Source organism: Leucoraja erinacea, chromosome 29 (genome assembly GCF_028641065.1).
Source record: "Leucoraja erinacea ecotype New England chromosome 29, Leri_hhj_1, whole genome shotgun sequence".
Lineage (NCBI taxonomy): Eukaryota > Metazoa > Chordata > Chondrichthyes > Rajiformes > Rajidae > Leucoraja > Leucoraja erinaceus.
In genome coordinates this window covers 11,876,083-11,892,842 of record NC_073405.1, presented here as the reverse complement: position 1 = coordinate 11,892,842, position 16,760 = coordinate 11,876,083, and the positions used below count along the sequence as shown (strand labels likewise).

At 43.8% G+C, this 16,760-nt stretch overlaps 1 protein-coding gene across 5 annotated transcripts in view; it reads left to right on the top strand.

Annotated features, from left to right (window-relative positions):
* Positions 1–16,211, top strand: part of nfic (nuclear factor I/C) — a 436,656-nt gene extending 420,445 nt beyond the window's left edge. For all 5 annotated transcript variants that reach the window (XM_055658628.1, XM_055658629.1, XM_055658624.1 and 2 more), the window contains one exon: positions 15,907–16,211. In XM_055658628.1, coding sequence (XP_055514603.1) covers positions 15,907–15,924 — 18 coding nt within the window. In that variant the 3' untranslated portion in view covers positions 15,925–16,211. The remainder of the gene's footprint in view (positions 1–15,906) is intronic.
* The last annotated feature ends 549 nt before the right edge of the window (positions 16,212–16,760 follow it).

The following is a 16,760-nucleotide window of genomic DNA, read 5'->3' as shown; positions in this document are numbered from 1 at the left end:
TGAGGGGGGACCTCATTGAAACTTACAGAATAATGAAAGGCATAGACAGAGTGGATGTGGAGAGGTGGGAGAGTCTAGGACCAGAGGTCATAGCCTCAGAATTAAAGAGCGCTCTTTTAAAAAGGAGGTGAGGGGGAACTTCTTTAGTTAATCTGTGGAACTGATTGCCACAGAGGGCTGTTGAGGCCAAGTCAGTGGATATTTTTAAGGCAGAGATAGACAAGTTCTTGATTAGAACTGGTGTCAAGGGTTATGGGGAGAAGGCAGGAAAATGGGATTATGTGGCAGAGATCAGCCATGATTGAATAGCGGAGTAGACTCGATGGGCCGAATGGCCTAATTCTACTCTTATAACTTGTAAACTTGTGTGCGAGGCATTAAAGAAGCATTTAGACAGGGGCATGGGAACAGGCAGGGAATGCACGGACATGGACCATGTGCAAGCAAATGAGGTTAGTTGATCTAGGCATCATGGTCAGAACATGATAGTGATGCCAAATTAATCTATTCAAAGACTTTGACTACCAGGCAGAAATATGGCAAAATTAACCAGCCAAATTCTACCAGTTAAGCCGGCAATTACTACCATTCAGACAGTCATCAGTTAGTGAAGGTACCGGCATTACCGCACGTAACCCAGGTTATACCCAGTGGCGGACTGGGTCTAAAAATATTGGTTGCCAGGAGATGAAGGGAGCCCACCCACAGCTACAATGCAAATGCAATCATTTAACAGGGGCCCACTTGCCATCACTTGCTATCACTTCATCAGGGGCCCACTTGCCATCGGGCAAGCTGACACCCTGGCCAGTCCGCCACTGGTTATACCAGGTAATAAAGATTATAGAAAGATAACACAGAGCTAAAGCCATCCTTCTGTAACAGACAACTGCATAATTTCAACCACTTATTTTAGATGATATGGCTTCTCTTGAGCATCTGTGCTTCCATATTTAAATGTTTAATGTGGGATATAGGGCACGAGGAACCAGGCTGTTTATCAAAGTCAAGACTGTTTCATTGTCATATTACTAATAACAGAACAATGAATTTCTTACGCAGCAGCTTAACAGGCCTGTAAATATAATACACCTTGATAATATATAATGAACTAAAATGCAAAACAATTAATAACCACAATACAAGAGCAGAAATCCATAGTCAATAGAATGATGGTCGTTTACAAAAAAAAGACACAAAGTGCTGGAGTACCTCAGCGGGTCAAGCAGCTTCCCCTGAGAACATGGATAGGTGACATTTCGGGTCAGGACCCTTCTGACTGATCATGGTGATGGGGGGGAGGGGGGTGGGTAGAAAGCTGGAAGAGAGGAGGGGCAGGACAAAGCCTGGCTAGTAATAGGTTGATTAAGGTGAGGGGGATGGGAACAGGCAGATGGTGGATAAAGGACTGAGATGAAAAGATAGAAGTTGTGAGGCAAAAGGATTGAAGTGTTGCAAATTGTGAAGCTAGAGGAAGGAATGTAGGTGGAAGGAGAGGGGGGGGGGGGGGGGGGAGGGTAAAGAACTTGATAGTTGTTGGGAAGAAGCTGCTCTTGAACCTGGTGGTCATGGTTTTCAGACTCCTGTACCCTCTTCCTGACAGCAGGAGTGAAATGAAAGTGTGGCCAGGATGGTGTGGGTCTTTGATGATGCAGCGTCTCATGTAGATCCATCCCTTCGATGGTGGGGAGGTCAGTACCCCGTGATGGACCGGGCAGTGTCCACAATGTTTTGCAATCTCCTTCGTTCCTGGCCTGTGCATTGCATTTTATTTTTCCCCCCCCCCATTCTTTTATGCAAATACAAACTGACTGATTATCGAAGCAGATAATCAGAACCTTCCAAAAATTGTCGAAGCCTGCCTCGCTCTTTTCTCGCTGCATTTTGTTTTGTGGAAATGGTGATGCAGAGATAAGCAGTCTCCCGCAATATCTGACTGCATTTTGAACTCTGGTTTTCCAAATGCGTTGAGAGAAGTGTGCACTGCCCCTGCAGAGTACAGTCACGTCGCGAGCTGTCTGGTTGCCAGGGGAAACCAGACATGATGTAATCCCAGGATGAACTTGAACTTCAGGGACTTCAAAAATGGAATCGATGCAACCCGCTCCTTCCTCTGTGAATAAACACCATCGGCCGGCCTGCCCCACGTCAATTCTGTCTGCCTGGAGTTTAAAAAAAATGAAAACCTTCATGCTGAGTGGTATTCTGGCAGCTCAGAAACTGAATCGTCTGCAATCCAACTTAAATTAATTGGAAGAGAGTAGATCGATGCATGCATTGCTCAATCTGTCGTAACTGCAGGCACCCTGGGCCCTAGCAACAGAGATGGATGGAGGCCTTAGAAAATAATTTCCTACACCCCGGTTTGCAGTTGGAACTTTGATCTACATTTCCTGTTTCAATGAAGATTTCTTGATTTTAAAGTAACTCCTGTTGAACTGGGAGCTTGCACTTGAGTTTTAAACCCCAATCACACTTATTTTCCAAATCTACAGCGCAGTTGGAATTTTTTTTTTAAATTAATTAATTGCATCGTGTTTTCTTTTCGAAACTTCAAACGCTGTTTGGTGCCATTTTGTGTTTTGTTTTGTTTTTTTAAGCAGCGTAATGTTCAGAGACTAGTTTCCCGACTTCCATTTTTAAACATTTTATGTTTAGTTTTCTGCTGTGCCTCTCGGGAGGTAGATTAGCAGGCTTCAAACTTTGATGATGCGTCACTTAATCAGACAGCACAGGGGGGAGGATAGGAATCGCCGAGGGATTGCTAGTTCTGCCTCTCTGCCCTGATTCCTGCTATCACCCTCTCCTACCCTGGGAGAGTACCATGGGAAAGTCTCCTATCTCTGTGACGGCAGCACCTTGGAACTTAAGTGGTCCTTATCAGTGCACCATTTAACTGCAAAGTGTCAGACTAATGTCTGGCAATTGTAAAGTTCTGTTTGAACTCCACTCCCTATTTAAAGTCCTGATTGATTTACAGCTCTTTGAAATGTGCTGCGCTTTATTCAAGTAATCTCACACCAACAGGAAATTTTCTTAATTGCAGGAGGAAAGATAAGTGTCCAAGCACAAATACAGCCCTGTCCTTGGGATATTTTTCCATACTGATAGAAATTTATGTCCACAGTAAAATTTAGCCTCCCTGAGTTCATGAAGCCATTTATATATATTTTTTCAGTCAAATGCAATAACGTTTGATGCTAAACATTAAAAGCTTTGAAGTCAATGTATCTTTTCCCAATCAGATTTCTCACGTTTCCAGAATTCTGGCTGATTTTCTGCGTATGCCTGATGAATTTTGGGAAATATATTTTGGGCAGCAAGGTGGTGTCGCTGATAGAGTTGGTTCCATAGACCTGGATTCGATCCTGACTTAGGGTTCTGTCTGTGTGGAGTTTGCACGTTCTCCCTGTGACCGCGTGGGTTTCCTCCGGGTACTCCGGTTTCCTCCTACATCTGAAAGACGTGTGGGTTTGTAGACTAATTGGCCTCTGTAAAAAATTGCCTCTGATGGGGAGTGAATGCAAAAGTGGGATAACACAGAACCAGTGTGAAGCAGGCTCGAAGAGCCGAATGGCCTACTCCTGCACCTATTTTCTATGTTTCTATGTATCTCTAAACTAAAGCAAATGTGAAGAATATGGATGACTAGATGCAAACACTAAACTCCTACAATATAATATTTTATAATTTTCCAAACTTTGAGGTGCAATATCGCTTGGCCGCAATCTTTCCGGAATGTTCCAGCTTCAGATCCCATTCCAGAGACTTAAACAGGAGTCATAGGAGCAGAATTAGGCAATGTGGTCCATCGGGTCTACTCCGCCATTCAATCCGGCTGATCTATCTTCCTCTCTCAACCTCATTCTCCTGCCATCTCCCCATATCCCTTGACACCCTTACCAATCAAGTATCTACCAAACTCCACCTTAGAAATACCCAATTGCTTGGTCTCCACAGCTAATTATGGCAAGAGTTCCACAGATTCACCACCCTCTGACGTACAATGTCTATGCTGGACGTAATGCTACGATAAATTAATCTCCTCTGCCTGCTCACAGTCGATTTCCCTTTCCCTCCCTTCCTTTCCTTTCCAAAAAGAGACCCAATATCATCAAAGGGCCTCTTCCTGCATGACCCCTCCATTCCCTGCATAAATGGCACTATCACATCTGCCTCCATTACTACACCTATCAGCGCATTCCAGCCACCCACCACTCTCTGTGTAAAAGATTGATAGATTCTTGATTAGTACGGGTATCAGGCGTCATGCAGAGAAGGCAGGAGAATGGGGTTGAGAGGGAGAGATAGCTCACCCATGATTGAATGGCGGAGTAGACCTGATGGGCCGAATGGCCTAATTCTGCTTCTATCACTTATGAACTTATGAAGGCCTGGTCCGGAATAGCGATGATCATTGAACGGTGGGGTTGGCTTGAGTGCCAAGTGATCCTAATTTCCAGTGTTTTCATTAATAACTTTGTTCAATTTTGGTTAAAGACGAAGCCTTTGAATGCAAGATATCTTCTAGATATCAGCTAGATCCTTGGACATGTGATGGTGGATAAATTTTTGAAAGAATGGGAAAGTTCTTGTGAGCAAAATCAGGAGAAAATTAAATTTTATTTATTGTTCCATCATCATCGTTGAAAACATTAGCGCAGCAGTGGTGCTGGTTTCCGACGGGAACGGTGACGGATGCACCACACATCTCTGTCCTCCAGTTCCTGCGGACTTCCGCCGCTGGAAGTATAGGATTTGGTGTGTGTGCTTTATCATCACTCCTTACTAATGCAATGTACGACAGTGATCGCAACTTCTACTGGAGCCGTTGGCTCGCTAGGAGCTCATCCGCCCTTTGACAGGTCTTGTTTTTGGTCCTGCTGGGGGTCCACAGACCCCTCCTCACCTGGCAAACTAGGTTGGGGGAGACGGTTTAGTCGCCGACTATCTGACCATGGAGCAGGTAGCACGGGATTACGTGGTACCCGTGGCGGGGGGGACCTCCCCCGACCTGAAAAATCCCCAAACATCATTTTGAGCAATTTGTAAATTAAGTGTAAAAGTATTGGATATGGAGAGAATTGGCCAGTTGTTGGATATGGAGGGAATCGGCCAGTTGGTGGAGATGGGGTGTGTAAGCAAACTAAAGTAGTCAGTGCTTCAGATACGATTGACACTCTTATCAATAGGAGTTCATAGTTCATAAGACCCACTGCAGACTTAAGGAATGGTCTGACTCATTACTGCGATATCTTTGCGATTATGTATGCAGGCAACATACACTGATGTCTGTAACAATGGGGTCAGAGAGAAAGGGTCACTTGAATCGACCTCCAAGAAATGTACCCAAACAGAGTTGGGAGTGTGACGCAGGGGTGCCATTTGAACCGTGGAAGTTCTTATCATCTGAGGCTGTGAATGTCTCTAAAAGCAAATGTTTCTTCAGTGAAGGTCCATCAGAAATGTTGCAATCTGACCAGTGTCTCATAGAGTCATGGAGCATAGAAAGTAGAACAGTACAGCACGGGAACAGGCCCTTCGGCCCACAATGTCCATACCGAACATAATGCCAAGCTAAACTAATCTGCTCTGCATGCATATGATCCATTTACCTCCATCCCCTGCATGTGCATGTGCCTGTCTAAAAGCCTCTTAAATGACACTATAATTTCTACCTCCAACAGCATCTCAACCAGTGCGTTCCTGGCACCCACCACCCTCTGCTTAAAAAGCTTGCCTCGCTCATCTCCTTTAAACTTTGCCCCTCTCAACTTCAAGCTATGCCATCTATTCTTTAATATTTCCAGCTATGTTCTTTAGTATTTGACATTTCCATCCTGAGAGAAAGGTTATAACTGTCTAGGCGGAGGGTAAACCCGAAATGTCCTGACCCGAAACGTCACCTATTCATGTTCTCCAGAGATGCTCCCTGACTCCAGCACTTTGTGCCCTTTAGCCCTTTAGTGATTGTCCACCCCAGAAAAAGCTCCTTCCTCAATGTCAACCATCAAGCAACCATTTACGCAAACCTTACACACACCCTACATTCTCGTCGACTTTCCTAAATACTGTCACTCACCTACACCTCGCCTTACAGCAACCAATTAACCCACCGACCCATGTATCTCTTCAAGAGTCAAGAGTGTTCAAGTGTCATATATACCAACATGGAACAATGGAATTCTAACTTCCAGCAGATAACAGGTCTGTAAACACAGTGCTCAAGAGACAACATAATTAAAACATTTTTAAAAAGAAGTTTAATTAATTAAAAATAATAATATTAGCGTATTAAAACAAAACAAAGTCCAACATCCATAATGAAACCAAGATAGTTCACGGTTCAAAGTTTAGTTGGTATTTGTAGTGTTCAGTAGCCTGATCTTTGTTGGGAAGAAGCTGGCCCTGAACCGGGTGGTCACTGTTTTCAGACTCCTGTACCTTCTTCCTGATGGCAGGAATGAAATGAGAGCATGGTCAGGATGGTGTGGGAACTTGATCATACTGGCTGCTTTTTTGAGGCAGCATCTCCTGCAGATCCCTTTGATGGTGGGGAGGTCAGTACCCGTGATGGACCACCACTTTTGGTAATCTCCTTCGTTCCTGGCCATTCTGTTAAAGTTGATGAGACTTGATATCAGTGTTCTGTCTGGAAGTTGCAATGAATACAATAGTGCTTTCTTGCCAATGCAGCTGGGCCATGTATCTCTATACTCCCATATCTCCTTAATGTTAGTTTGAAGGATTTCATTGTATGTAACTGAGCCCTTTGTTCCTTATGCCTATAACATGTGACTAATGTTGTTTTATCAGTATAAAGATACTTGCAATTTCTCTGTACAGTCAGTAGAGTTATAGCAGCTTGCGAGTGTGCATCTAAGTGCACACTATTGGCTGTGTCCTATTTCACCCGGGTGACATAGTAAAAGTATATTCAACGAGACCTTTGACTCTTTGAATTATTATTCTACTCATCAAGTCTCGCTAACTTTAACAATTCGATAATGGAGCATCCGGGGGAAGAACTGACGAGGTCACAGGGAGAATAGGGAACTCCACACAGACAGCACCAGAGGTCAGGATTGAACCAGGGGTTGAGGGAGCGAAGAGGCAACAGCACTACCTGTTTGCACCATTGACGTGTGGAAACTCCGCTCTCCACACTCATGAAGACGAAACTCAAGGCCTCGGAGTTTTCATTGCAGTTGCAATTTCTTTGCCAATTACTGCTGCTTTGGAGGGAATACTCCCATGTTTAAAGAGCACTCTGATTTTAGACCGCACTGTCATAAAATTACAGAGCTTTATGTTTGTTTTTGCATTTTTCCCAAAACCCACAGCATCCCAACCCACTTTCATGATGCCTTTCTTCCAAATTATGGGTAATCTAATGTTGGTAAATATGTCACATTGTCTCTGTAATTAGAGTCATTAATTAGCCCCAGGTTTTAACAAACCCAGTATGACTGATTTAAAGGCAAATAAGTGGTTTTACCATAACATTCTGTAACATTACACAAAAGCTTGTTAAGAGGGATGTGGGATGCAAGCAAAGGGGACTAGCTTAGATGGGGCATCATGGTCGACATGGACAAGTTGGGCCGAATGGTCTGTTTCTGTGTTTTATGACTATGATTTATCAGCAAGGCATTGGTGCAGTTATCGGAATATGTCTCATGCATACAGACCCACAAAAGTAGTTCAGTAGTGAGAGTTTGGGAGCCCCAATGCCTTGAGTCTGTCGTGGATATTATGATTAGTAAGGAACTGCAGATGCTGGTTTAAACCGAAGAAAGACGCAAAAAGCTGGAGTAACTCAGCGGGACACCCAGCATCTCTGGAGAGAAGGAATGGGTGACTTTTCGGGTCGAGACCCTTCTTCAGATATTATGAACTCCAGTTGAGAAGAATGTCATTCACATCTGAAACATTGACAATGACTCGGAGAGGCAGCCAGCATCATCGAGGTCCCACACCACCTTGGCTATGCTCTCATTTCACTGCTGCCATCGGGAATAAGGTGCAGGAGTCTGAAAACCCTGACTGCCAGATTCAGGAACAGTTTCTTCTCGACAACCTTACGGCTATTAAACATTACACAACGGTAACTAAAGGGCCTGTCCCACTGTACGAGGTAATTCAAGAGTTCTCCTGAGTTCTCCCCTGATTCGAGGTCGTGTAATAATAATAATAATAATAATATTTATTTATATAGCACTTTTCAACAAAACCCTGAACCAAAGTGAGTTCAGATCAATGCCCCAAATTCGAGGTCGTGAAAAAAGACATGAACAGTACTATAGAAATCAACATGAAACGTCCCCCCACAGCAGAATTCACTGTGAGGGAAGGCACCAAAAATATCCAGTTCTCCCCCCTCATAGTCCACCCGAGGTCGGGGCTTATATCTGGCCTCCTCAGCCAACCCGGTGTTTTGAACGTAGTGGGTACGTCGGAGCTCGTGGATGTCACGTAGCAGCTCGTATGAGTAACGGTAGGTACTCGGGAAATCCGGTAAACTGTAAAACTGGGATAAATGGCCATGAGTAAAAAAATACTTGTGATGAAAAAAATTGTTACTTTTTACTCGTATGAGCCCCTACGTACCCGCTACGTACATTACACAAGCTCGAATCAGGGGAGAACTCGTTGGACTCTTGAATTACCTCGTACAGTGGGACAGGCCCTTAAAACTTCTAACTACAAATTGTCTTGGTTGCACTAGGGACTTTGGGCTTTTGTTGTGTTTTTCACTAATATTGGGAATTTTATTACTTATCGAACCTCTTTTTTTGTTTGTTTTATTACGTTCTCTATTGAGCCCGGTGCTTACAAACCTGTAATGCTGCTGCAAGCAAGGATTTCATTGTTAAATTTTGGAACATATGACAGTTAAACACTCATTGACTCTTGACTTCATTAGTGCAGTTACCCGTTAACATAGAATATTGAACAGTACAGCACAGGAACTGACCCATCGGCCCACAATGTCTGTGTTGAACATGATGCAAAGACAATCACTTATCTGCCTGCATGTGATCCATATCCCGCCTTTCCCTGTGTACTCAAACACCTATGCAAAAATCTCAAAAACACCGCTTTTGTATCTGACCACCACCACCTCCAGCAGCTCAGTCCACGCACTCACCACTCTCTTTGTAATAAAAGCTGACCCGTAATGTTTAGATTAGAGATACGGCTTGGAAACAGGCCCCCCAGGCCACCAAGTCTACGCCGACCATCTAGGTCCTATGTCCCATATCCCAGTTTCACATCCCCTTCTATCTACACAATAGGTGTAATTTACAGAGGACAATTAGCCTAAAAAAATCCACACACCTTAGGGATATGGGAGGAACCCCAGGGAGTCCCAGGGAGAACATGCAAACACCACGCAAAGAGGACGCGAGGTGAGGATCGAACCCAGATCTCCTGTGCTGTGAGGTAGCAGCTCCACCAGCTGTGCCACTGTGCCAACCTCAACATTTATATTGCCATGCTGCAATGGTAGGATTTGAACTGGTGTCTCCAGATCATTGATTCAGGCCACTGATTACTAGTCCATTAACTAACCAGTATGCCCCACTACACCTAGTCTCATGTGTGTAGGGAGTGGATGAGAAAGTGAGGTAACATAGAACTAGTGTGAATGAGTAATCGATGGATGGCTTGGACTCAATGGGCCGAAGGGCCTGTTTTCATGTGGTATCTCAAATCTAAATTAAACTAAACAGTCATCCACAGCAACGTCTCGGCTGTGATGTTGTTTTTGGATTTATCTACTTGAGCCATTTTGAAAGTGAAATATATTTTCGCATCACTAAACCAGACTCTGATATGACATCATCTAATTCTAACCCAACCCTTCATGACTGATGAATCATAAACTCGGAGATGGCAGCCACCTACAGAGATCTGGCATCTATTTCCTTGGAGAAACATTTTGGTCAACGTTGGTGGAGCTTTTTTCCCCATTCAATCATTGCCAAGTCCACCCACAACCGGTAGTAAACTCGGACCAAAGTATCAATGCCGCCTGTTCATCGAGGCTGCCTCACAACGAACTGCCTGGACCTCGAATGGGGAGGGAATTATTCTCCACCCGCTTTGGAGAAAAAAACATCCATCACCCGGGAGAACGTTTTAGAGCAACATTCATTACACTGGAGAGTGTCAAAGAAAAACAGGCAGCACGTTTGAGTGAGGTAGATGAGAAAACATTCATCGTACAGGAGAGCTTTGTATGAAAATGTCACGGGACTTGGACAGACCTTCAATGGTCGGAAGCCTCGACTCGGAGCTAAGATCAGTGGTGTGTATGTTGGCAGCACTCTGCAACAGAGGAACATTCCCAATGATTGAAGTGTTTGATCCTTGAGAGTAAGAATTACTTGGGCCTTAAGCATCCGTGGCACATGCCAGTGAAATACTTTGGAAGTAAGATCACAGTTTTACTGAAGGAAAGCACAGTTGCCAATTTGTAGGTGGCGAGGTTCCATTAACCAACCAGACGAACACAATGTGCTGGAATAACAGCATGACAGGCAGCATCTCTGGTGGATGTGGATAGGTGAATTTTCTGGCCAGGACCCTTACCAAAACGTTGTCTATCCATGTCCTCCAGAGAAATTGCCCAACCCGCAGTGTTAATCCAGTAATCCAGAATTTGAAGATAAAATGGGTTTAGAGGGATATGGGCCAAACGCAGGTAGCTGGGACGTGTTGGTCGGTGTGGGTAAGTTGGGTTGAAGGAACTGTTTCCATGCTGTATGACTCTATGATTATGTATTTGGAAGAACAATTTGGAAAAGTTCTGAAGTTCTCAAAGGAATATTTTACATAGATGAGTAAATGTAGAAGATATCAAAAGGTGGTTTAAGATATCAAAATGTAGATCATGTTATAGTGCAAGAAGGCACTCAAGACTGCCCTAGACAGACACTCTAGATTTTGGACAAAGTGCTGAAGGAACTCACTGGGTCAGGAAGTTTCTGGGGAGGGAACAAACAGACAACATTTCGGGTCAGGACCCCTCTTCAGTTCTCCACAGTATCCAACTCTGCACAATCCATTTCTATCCCATTCTCAAAACCCACTGGCAGGAATGCCCTGGCAGACTCATTGTTCCTGCCTACTCCTGTCCCACCGAACACCTCTCCTAATAACTCGACTCTGTCTTGTCCTGAGAGAAAAAAGTGCCTCGGCCCGAAACGTCGCCTGTCCATTCCCTCCACAGATGCTGCCTGGCCCGCTGAGTTCCTCCAGCATTTTGCGTTTTGCTCAAGATTCCAGCATTGGAAATATGGGTTTAGAATGATATGGGCCAAAATCAGGCAGGTGGGACTACTGTAGATGGGATATGTTGGTCAGCATGGACTAGTTAGGCTGAAGGGCCTGTTTCCGTGCTGTATGCCTCTATGACCTCTCATTTCATAGAATTTTTTTTTCCCAGACATGAATGTAGTAATGCACAATCGGAATATTATTATTTTAGTGGCCGGCAACCAAAGAGCCAAACTTAAGATGCACAGCTCCAAACTGAATAGTCACCAATGAAGTATAGGTTAGGAATAAATATTCTTATGAATTAAAAATGTTCACAAGCAAAGCTCCATTACATAAAACAAACAAGTGGGGCAAGATTTAATAGGAACCTGAGAGGCAACATTTTCACTATATGGTATATGGAACAAGCTACCAGAGGAGGTAGTTGAGGCAGGTACTATAATAGCATTTATATGACACTTAGGCAGATACATGGATTTGGAAAGGTTTAAGTGGGCTAAACGCGAGCAAATGGGACTAGCGTAATCGACATGGACAGGTTGAGCCAAAGGGCTATTCCGTGCTGTATGACGCTATGCCTCTACGACTCCAGTGATGGAGGAACTCAGCGGGTCAGGCAGCATTTGTGGAGGGAATGGACAGGTGACGTTTCAGGTCAGGACCCTTCTTCAATTTGACCCAAAACATCACCTATCCATTCCCTCCACAGTTGCTGCTTGACCCGCTGAGTTTCTCCAGCACTTTGTGTTTTGCTCAAGATTCCAACATCTGCAATTCCTTGTGTCTCAAGTATATGAAACAAATTTGCCTCTCCGTTGAGATATTAATTTTTGCTTTATGAACCGGATCTCAGATCCAACTCCTCAAGTAGAGCACCAGAGATGTTCGTTCATGTCAAAGGTCGATACCATCGTCCGTAATCTACCACTAGGCCAGTCAGGGCCAACGCTGGTTTGGACTTGACTATGGGTGCTGTCTGTACGGAATTTGTCTAAAGTTTAGGAAGCCAAGCCAATATTCCCCATCAGCAGGCAACTATGCTATATTTTCCTGATGGAGCCAGTCACGCACATCTCTGAACATGCGAGAAGGATTTTATAACCTGCAAGTGTTTCAAAGCCAACAGAAATAATTTTATCAACACATATTACATCCTTTCATGTTAGCTGCTCTCCGTAATGTGGTTTAGATCTGTTTAAATAAGCAAGGCGCTGTTTCTATTACTGTTAGAATAAGATATTACATCGGTACCACTTTTTCTTCAAGAAAGTATTTTCTCAACTCTTGCCAACTTCTGAACTTGCCAGAGGTTGAGAGGAGACCTGATAGAAGTATACACAATTATGAGAGGCATAGATAGGGTCCAGAGTCAGAATGTTATCCCAGAGTGAAAATGTCAAAGTTTAGAGGGCATAGCTTCGAGGTGAGAGGGGCAAAGTTTAAAGGAGATGTGCAGGGCAAGATTTTGTACACAGATGGTGGCAAGGACTTGGAATGTGCTATCGGGGCTGGTGGTGGAGGCAGATACTGTAGTGGCATTTTAAGGGGCTTTTAGACTGGCACATGGATAGACAGGGAATGGAGGAATATGGATCCCATGCCGGCAAAGGGGATTAGTTTATCCTGGCATCATGTTTGACGCAGACATTGAGGGCCGAAGGGCCTGTTCCTGTGCTGTACTATTTTATGTTCTGTTTTATATCAATCCACCGATTCTACTGAACCTTGCAGCTAATTCACATTTTGTACCTTGATCAAGGCTTCTTTGTTTTCAAAGATATATCTCTTATGACCTGAATTTAGTCGAAGAATTTAATTAGATTATTTTATTTTGAAGGAAGTTGTTAGGCTTTTGGCATTTTCTGTAATTGCCTCAGCACAGTTAACTGTGATATTGCCTTAAAGTTCTGTGCGAACTGTTAGAAATGTATAATGGAGAGATGCCACACGCAGTGGGCTGTTTAGGATCGATTGGAACCACCCGCATTCCTCCCTTAACGCTGAAACATCACTCAGGATTCCTTGCACGCGTTGTCCTAGACATACCAGCAGATGTGACCTTCTGCTTGCTCCATTGCTTACTAAAACCTGATGAGCAAATGTTCTTTGCATTAACCCTATCTTGCTGAAGGGATAATGTACACATGAGATACTGGCGGAGAGGAGTGGCAGACTGTTCATGACTCTGCCCTGGGATATACGCCAAGGACTTTTCTACTGGTCAGTGATAAGTTCAAGAAACCTTGAACCCAGTGCGGTGAATTTCTGCAGCTCCAACGAATACTGCTGTCAACTCAAGAATAATGGTCACTTTTTATAATGCTCAGCAACTTCCTGTAACATCCTCTCATCAAAGGTGAATATCACCCACTCAGAGTAGTCTAGTTTGTTGGACGTTAAATGTAAAAGAGCTTCTTAAGCAATAATGTAGACAGCACTTTTAATCCTTTATAAAATATAAGGGTGGGCACAGTAACACAGCGGTCGATTTGCTGCCTTACAGCACCAGACACCCAGGTTTGATCCTAACCACGGGTGCTGTCTGTACGTTCTCCCCGCATACCTGCGTGGGTTTTCTCCGGGTGCTCCAGTTTTATCCCACACTCCAAAGACGTACAGGTTTGTAGATTAATTGGCTTGGTAAAGTTATAAATTGACACTAGTGTGTGCAGGATAGTGCTAGTGTACGGGGATCGCTGCTCAGCGCGGAATCGATGGGCCGAACAGCCTGTTTCCGCACTGAATCTCTAAACTAAACTAATCTAAATAAATGGTATTTAGGCAGCACACTCTGTTAGATCAAAGTGTTTGCCTTTTAAATTGTGCTGATTGGTGCAGAGTTTGAAATGTCATTTTAATGTCTTATATGAACACTTTCAGCTATGTTACTAGGTAGAGTCATACAGCACGGAAACGGGTCCTTCAGCCCAACCCGTCTGTGCCAACCAAGATGCCCCATCTAGGCAGTCCCATTTACCCAGGTGTATATCCCTCTAAACCTTTCCTATCCAAACACTCAGCAGGTCAGGCAGCACCTGTGGAAAGAGAAACAGAATTTCAGATCAGACTTTGAATTATTCTTCAAATTATTCTACCCACGTCAGCTCTTCTCAAGATTTGCCGCTGTTAATTGGTTCTCTGCAGAATTTTTGCATTCTGCTGATTGGATCCACTTGAAAAGACATGGACAAGGAAGGTGTAAGGGGATTATGGGCCAAACGCAGCAAATAGAGCTAGCATAGATGGTGCATGTTGGTCAATAGACAATAGACAATAGGTGCAGGAGTAGGCCATTCGGCCCTTTGAGCCAGCACCGCCATTCAATGTGATCGTGGCTGATCATCCCCAATCAGTACCCCGTTCCTGCCTTCTCCCCATATCCCCTGACTCCGCTATTTTTAAGAGATGGACAAGTTGGGCAGCGAGCCTGTTTGGGTGCTGTATGACTCTATGACACTCCCGTTAGCATTGGCCTGCTGGCTACGGTAAACAACCAGGAACAGGCAATGTTTGCTGTGCAGCTGTCTGCTTACAGAAGCGAGTCAAAGCTGCTCAATTGGCAAACAGATGGCAGTGCCATCTGTCAAATGCAATACAAAATGTGTTGGGTTTACTGCGAACAGCAGATAAACACTGGTGCCGAGAACAGTGGAGCGCAGAGCTTCAATCCATCGCTCCATAACATCATTAAAAATGGATAATCAAATACAGCTATTGAGAGACTAAGTGGCTGAGAAACACAACTGTGTGTGCTTCACTTTGTTAGCTTCACAGAATAATCAGCTCCTGGCAAAAAAACCAAAAAAGACAATGGGCATATTTTTACACAGAGGGTGGTGGGTGCCTGGAACACGCTGTCAGGATTGCTGGTGGTGGAGCAGATATGATATAGTGGCGTTTAAGAGCCTTTGGACGGACACATGAACAGGCAGTGACTGGAGCGATATAGCCCTTGTGCAGACAGATACAACAGTGGTAGCACGGTGGCACATGGGTAGGGGGCTGCTGCCTCACAAGAGCCAGAGACCCGGGTTCGATCCTGGCTACTTGTGCTGTCTGTATGGTGTTTGTATGTTTTCCCTGTGTCCGCGTGGGTCTCCTGCAGGTGCTGCGGTTTCCTCCTACACTCCAATGATGCACAGGTTCGCAGGTTAATTAGCTTTGGTAAAAGTTTACATTGTCCCAAGTGTGTGGGATAGTGCTAGTGTACGGGGTGATCGCTAGTCGGCGTGGACTCGGTGAGCCGAAGGGCTTGCTTCCACTCTGTATCTCTGGTCAAAAGTCTAAAGTGGGGTTTAAGAAGCTTTTGGACATGGATATGCAGCTAATGGTGGGATACTGATCAGGTGCAGGCACAGAAGGTTAATTTAACTTAGCATCACGTTTGACACAGACATTGAGCGACCGTCCCTGTGCTGTACTGATCCATGTTCTATGTAACCTGTGCCAGGCAATGCACAGACTGCTGAGAAACCAACCAGGGAATCTTTTACTGTCAAAGTGATGTTTTGCAATGTTTTTCCTTACTGATAAATAGTGTCTGCACTTTGATTTGTTCTACTGCACTAAAGCGTTTTGTCCTTGTCACTAACGTTTGCGTTTTCTTTATCTCCACAGTCCTGGTATCTGGGATAGTTGAAGTCCACCTTCCAAGTATTACAGAAGCTGTGTGATCAGGTTTCAAGAAACATGGTTGAGCGCCGATTTCAAGTTTAAAACGGAGAGAAACAAGGGAGAAGGTTATTCATCCGCTCGCCTTGAAAAGAAAATGTAAAGTCAGAAACACTATCTATCATCCTACCAACATGTTCCGAAGATGGGTGCAATTCACTTCTTCCATTGGCTGATGCTTAGCCTGAGGTTCCCTGTCTGTTTTATGCAAATAAGCCTTTATATTTCTTTAAAAAATAATAATAATTACAGAACAAAGTTTACTAAATCTGCTATTGACAGGGTGGGAAAATTAATCTTCATCAGCTAAACATAAGTCAAAATTGCATTATGGTTATCCTGTTGATTTTTCCTTTTTAAAGAACAAGAGTTTTGCAGGCATGATCCTCTGCAAATGTGCGTTAAGCATCTAAAAAGCCTCGTGAACTCGACTTCAAGTGCCGAAATGCACAGAGCGTTGTGTGCCTGTGCGTGGAAGTACTGGTGGTCTGGTGTAAAAAAAATTATCACCGTTTAAGGACAATTCTTCCACTTTTTCAAAGCAAAAACAATCTTGATTTTAATTGTGAATTTTTGTTTTTAAACTAACTTGACAGTAAACTTTTATTCATCATATTTTTTTTTAAATGTGCACTAATGAAGCCTACACATTGGATACCATCACTTCAGTACGGCTAATTCATTAGCTTAATAGCAAGTTACATTCTATGCTTCTGTTCAAAAAAAATCTGGCCACACTAATCAGAATTATTTTTCTAATACACAAGCAAATGTGTTTAATACTTTGGTGTAAAATCATT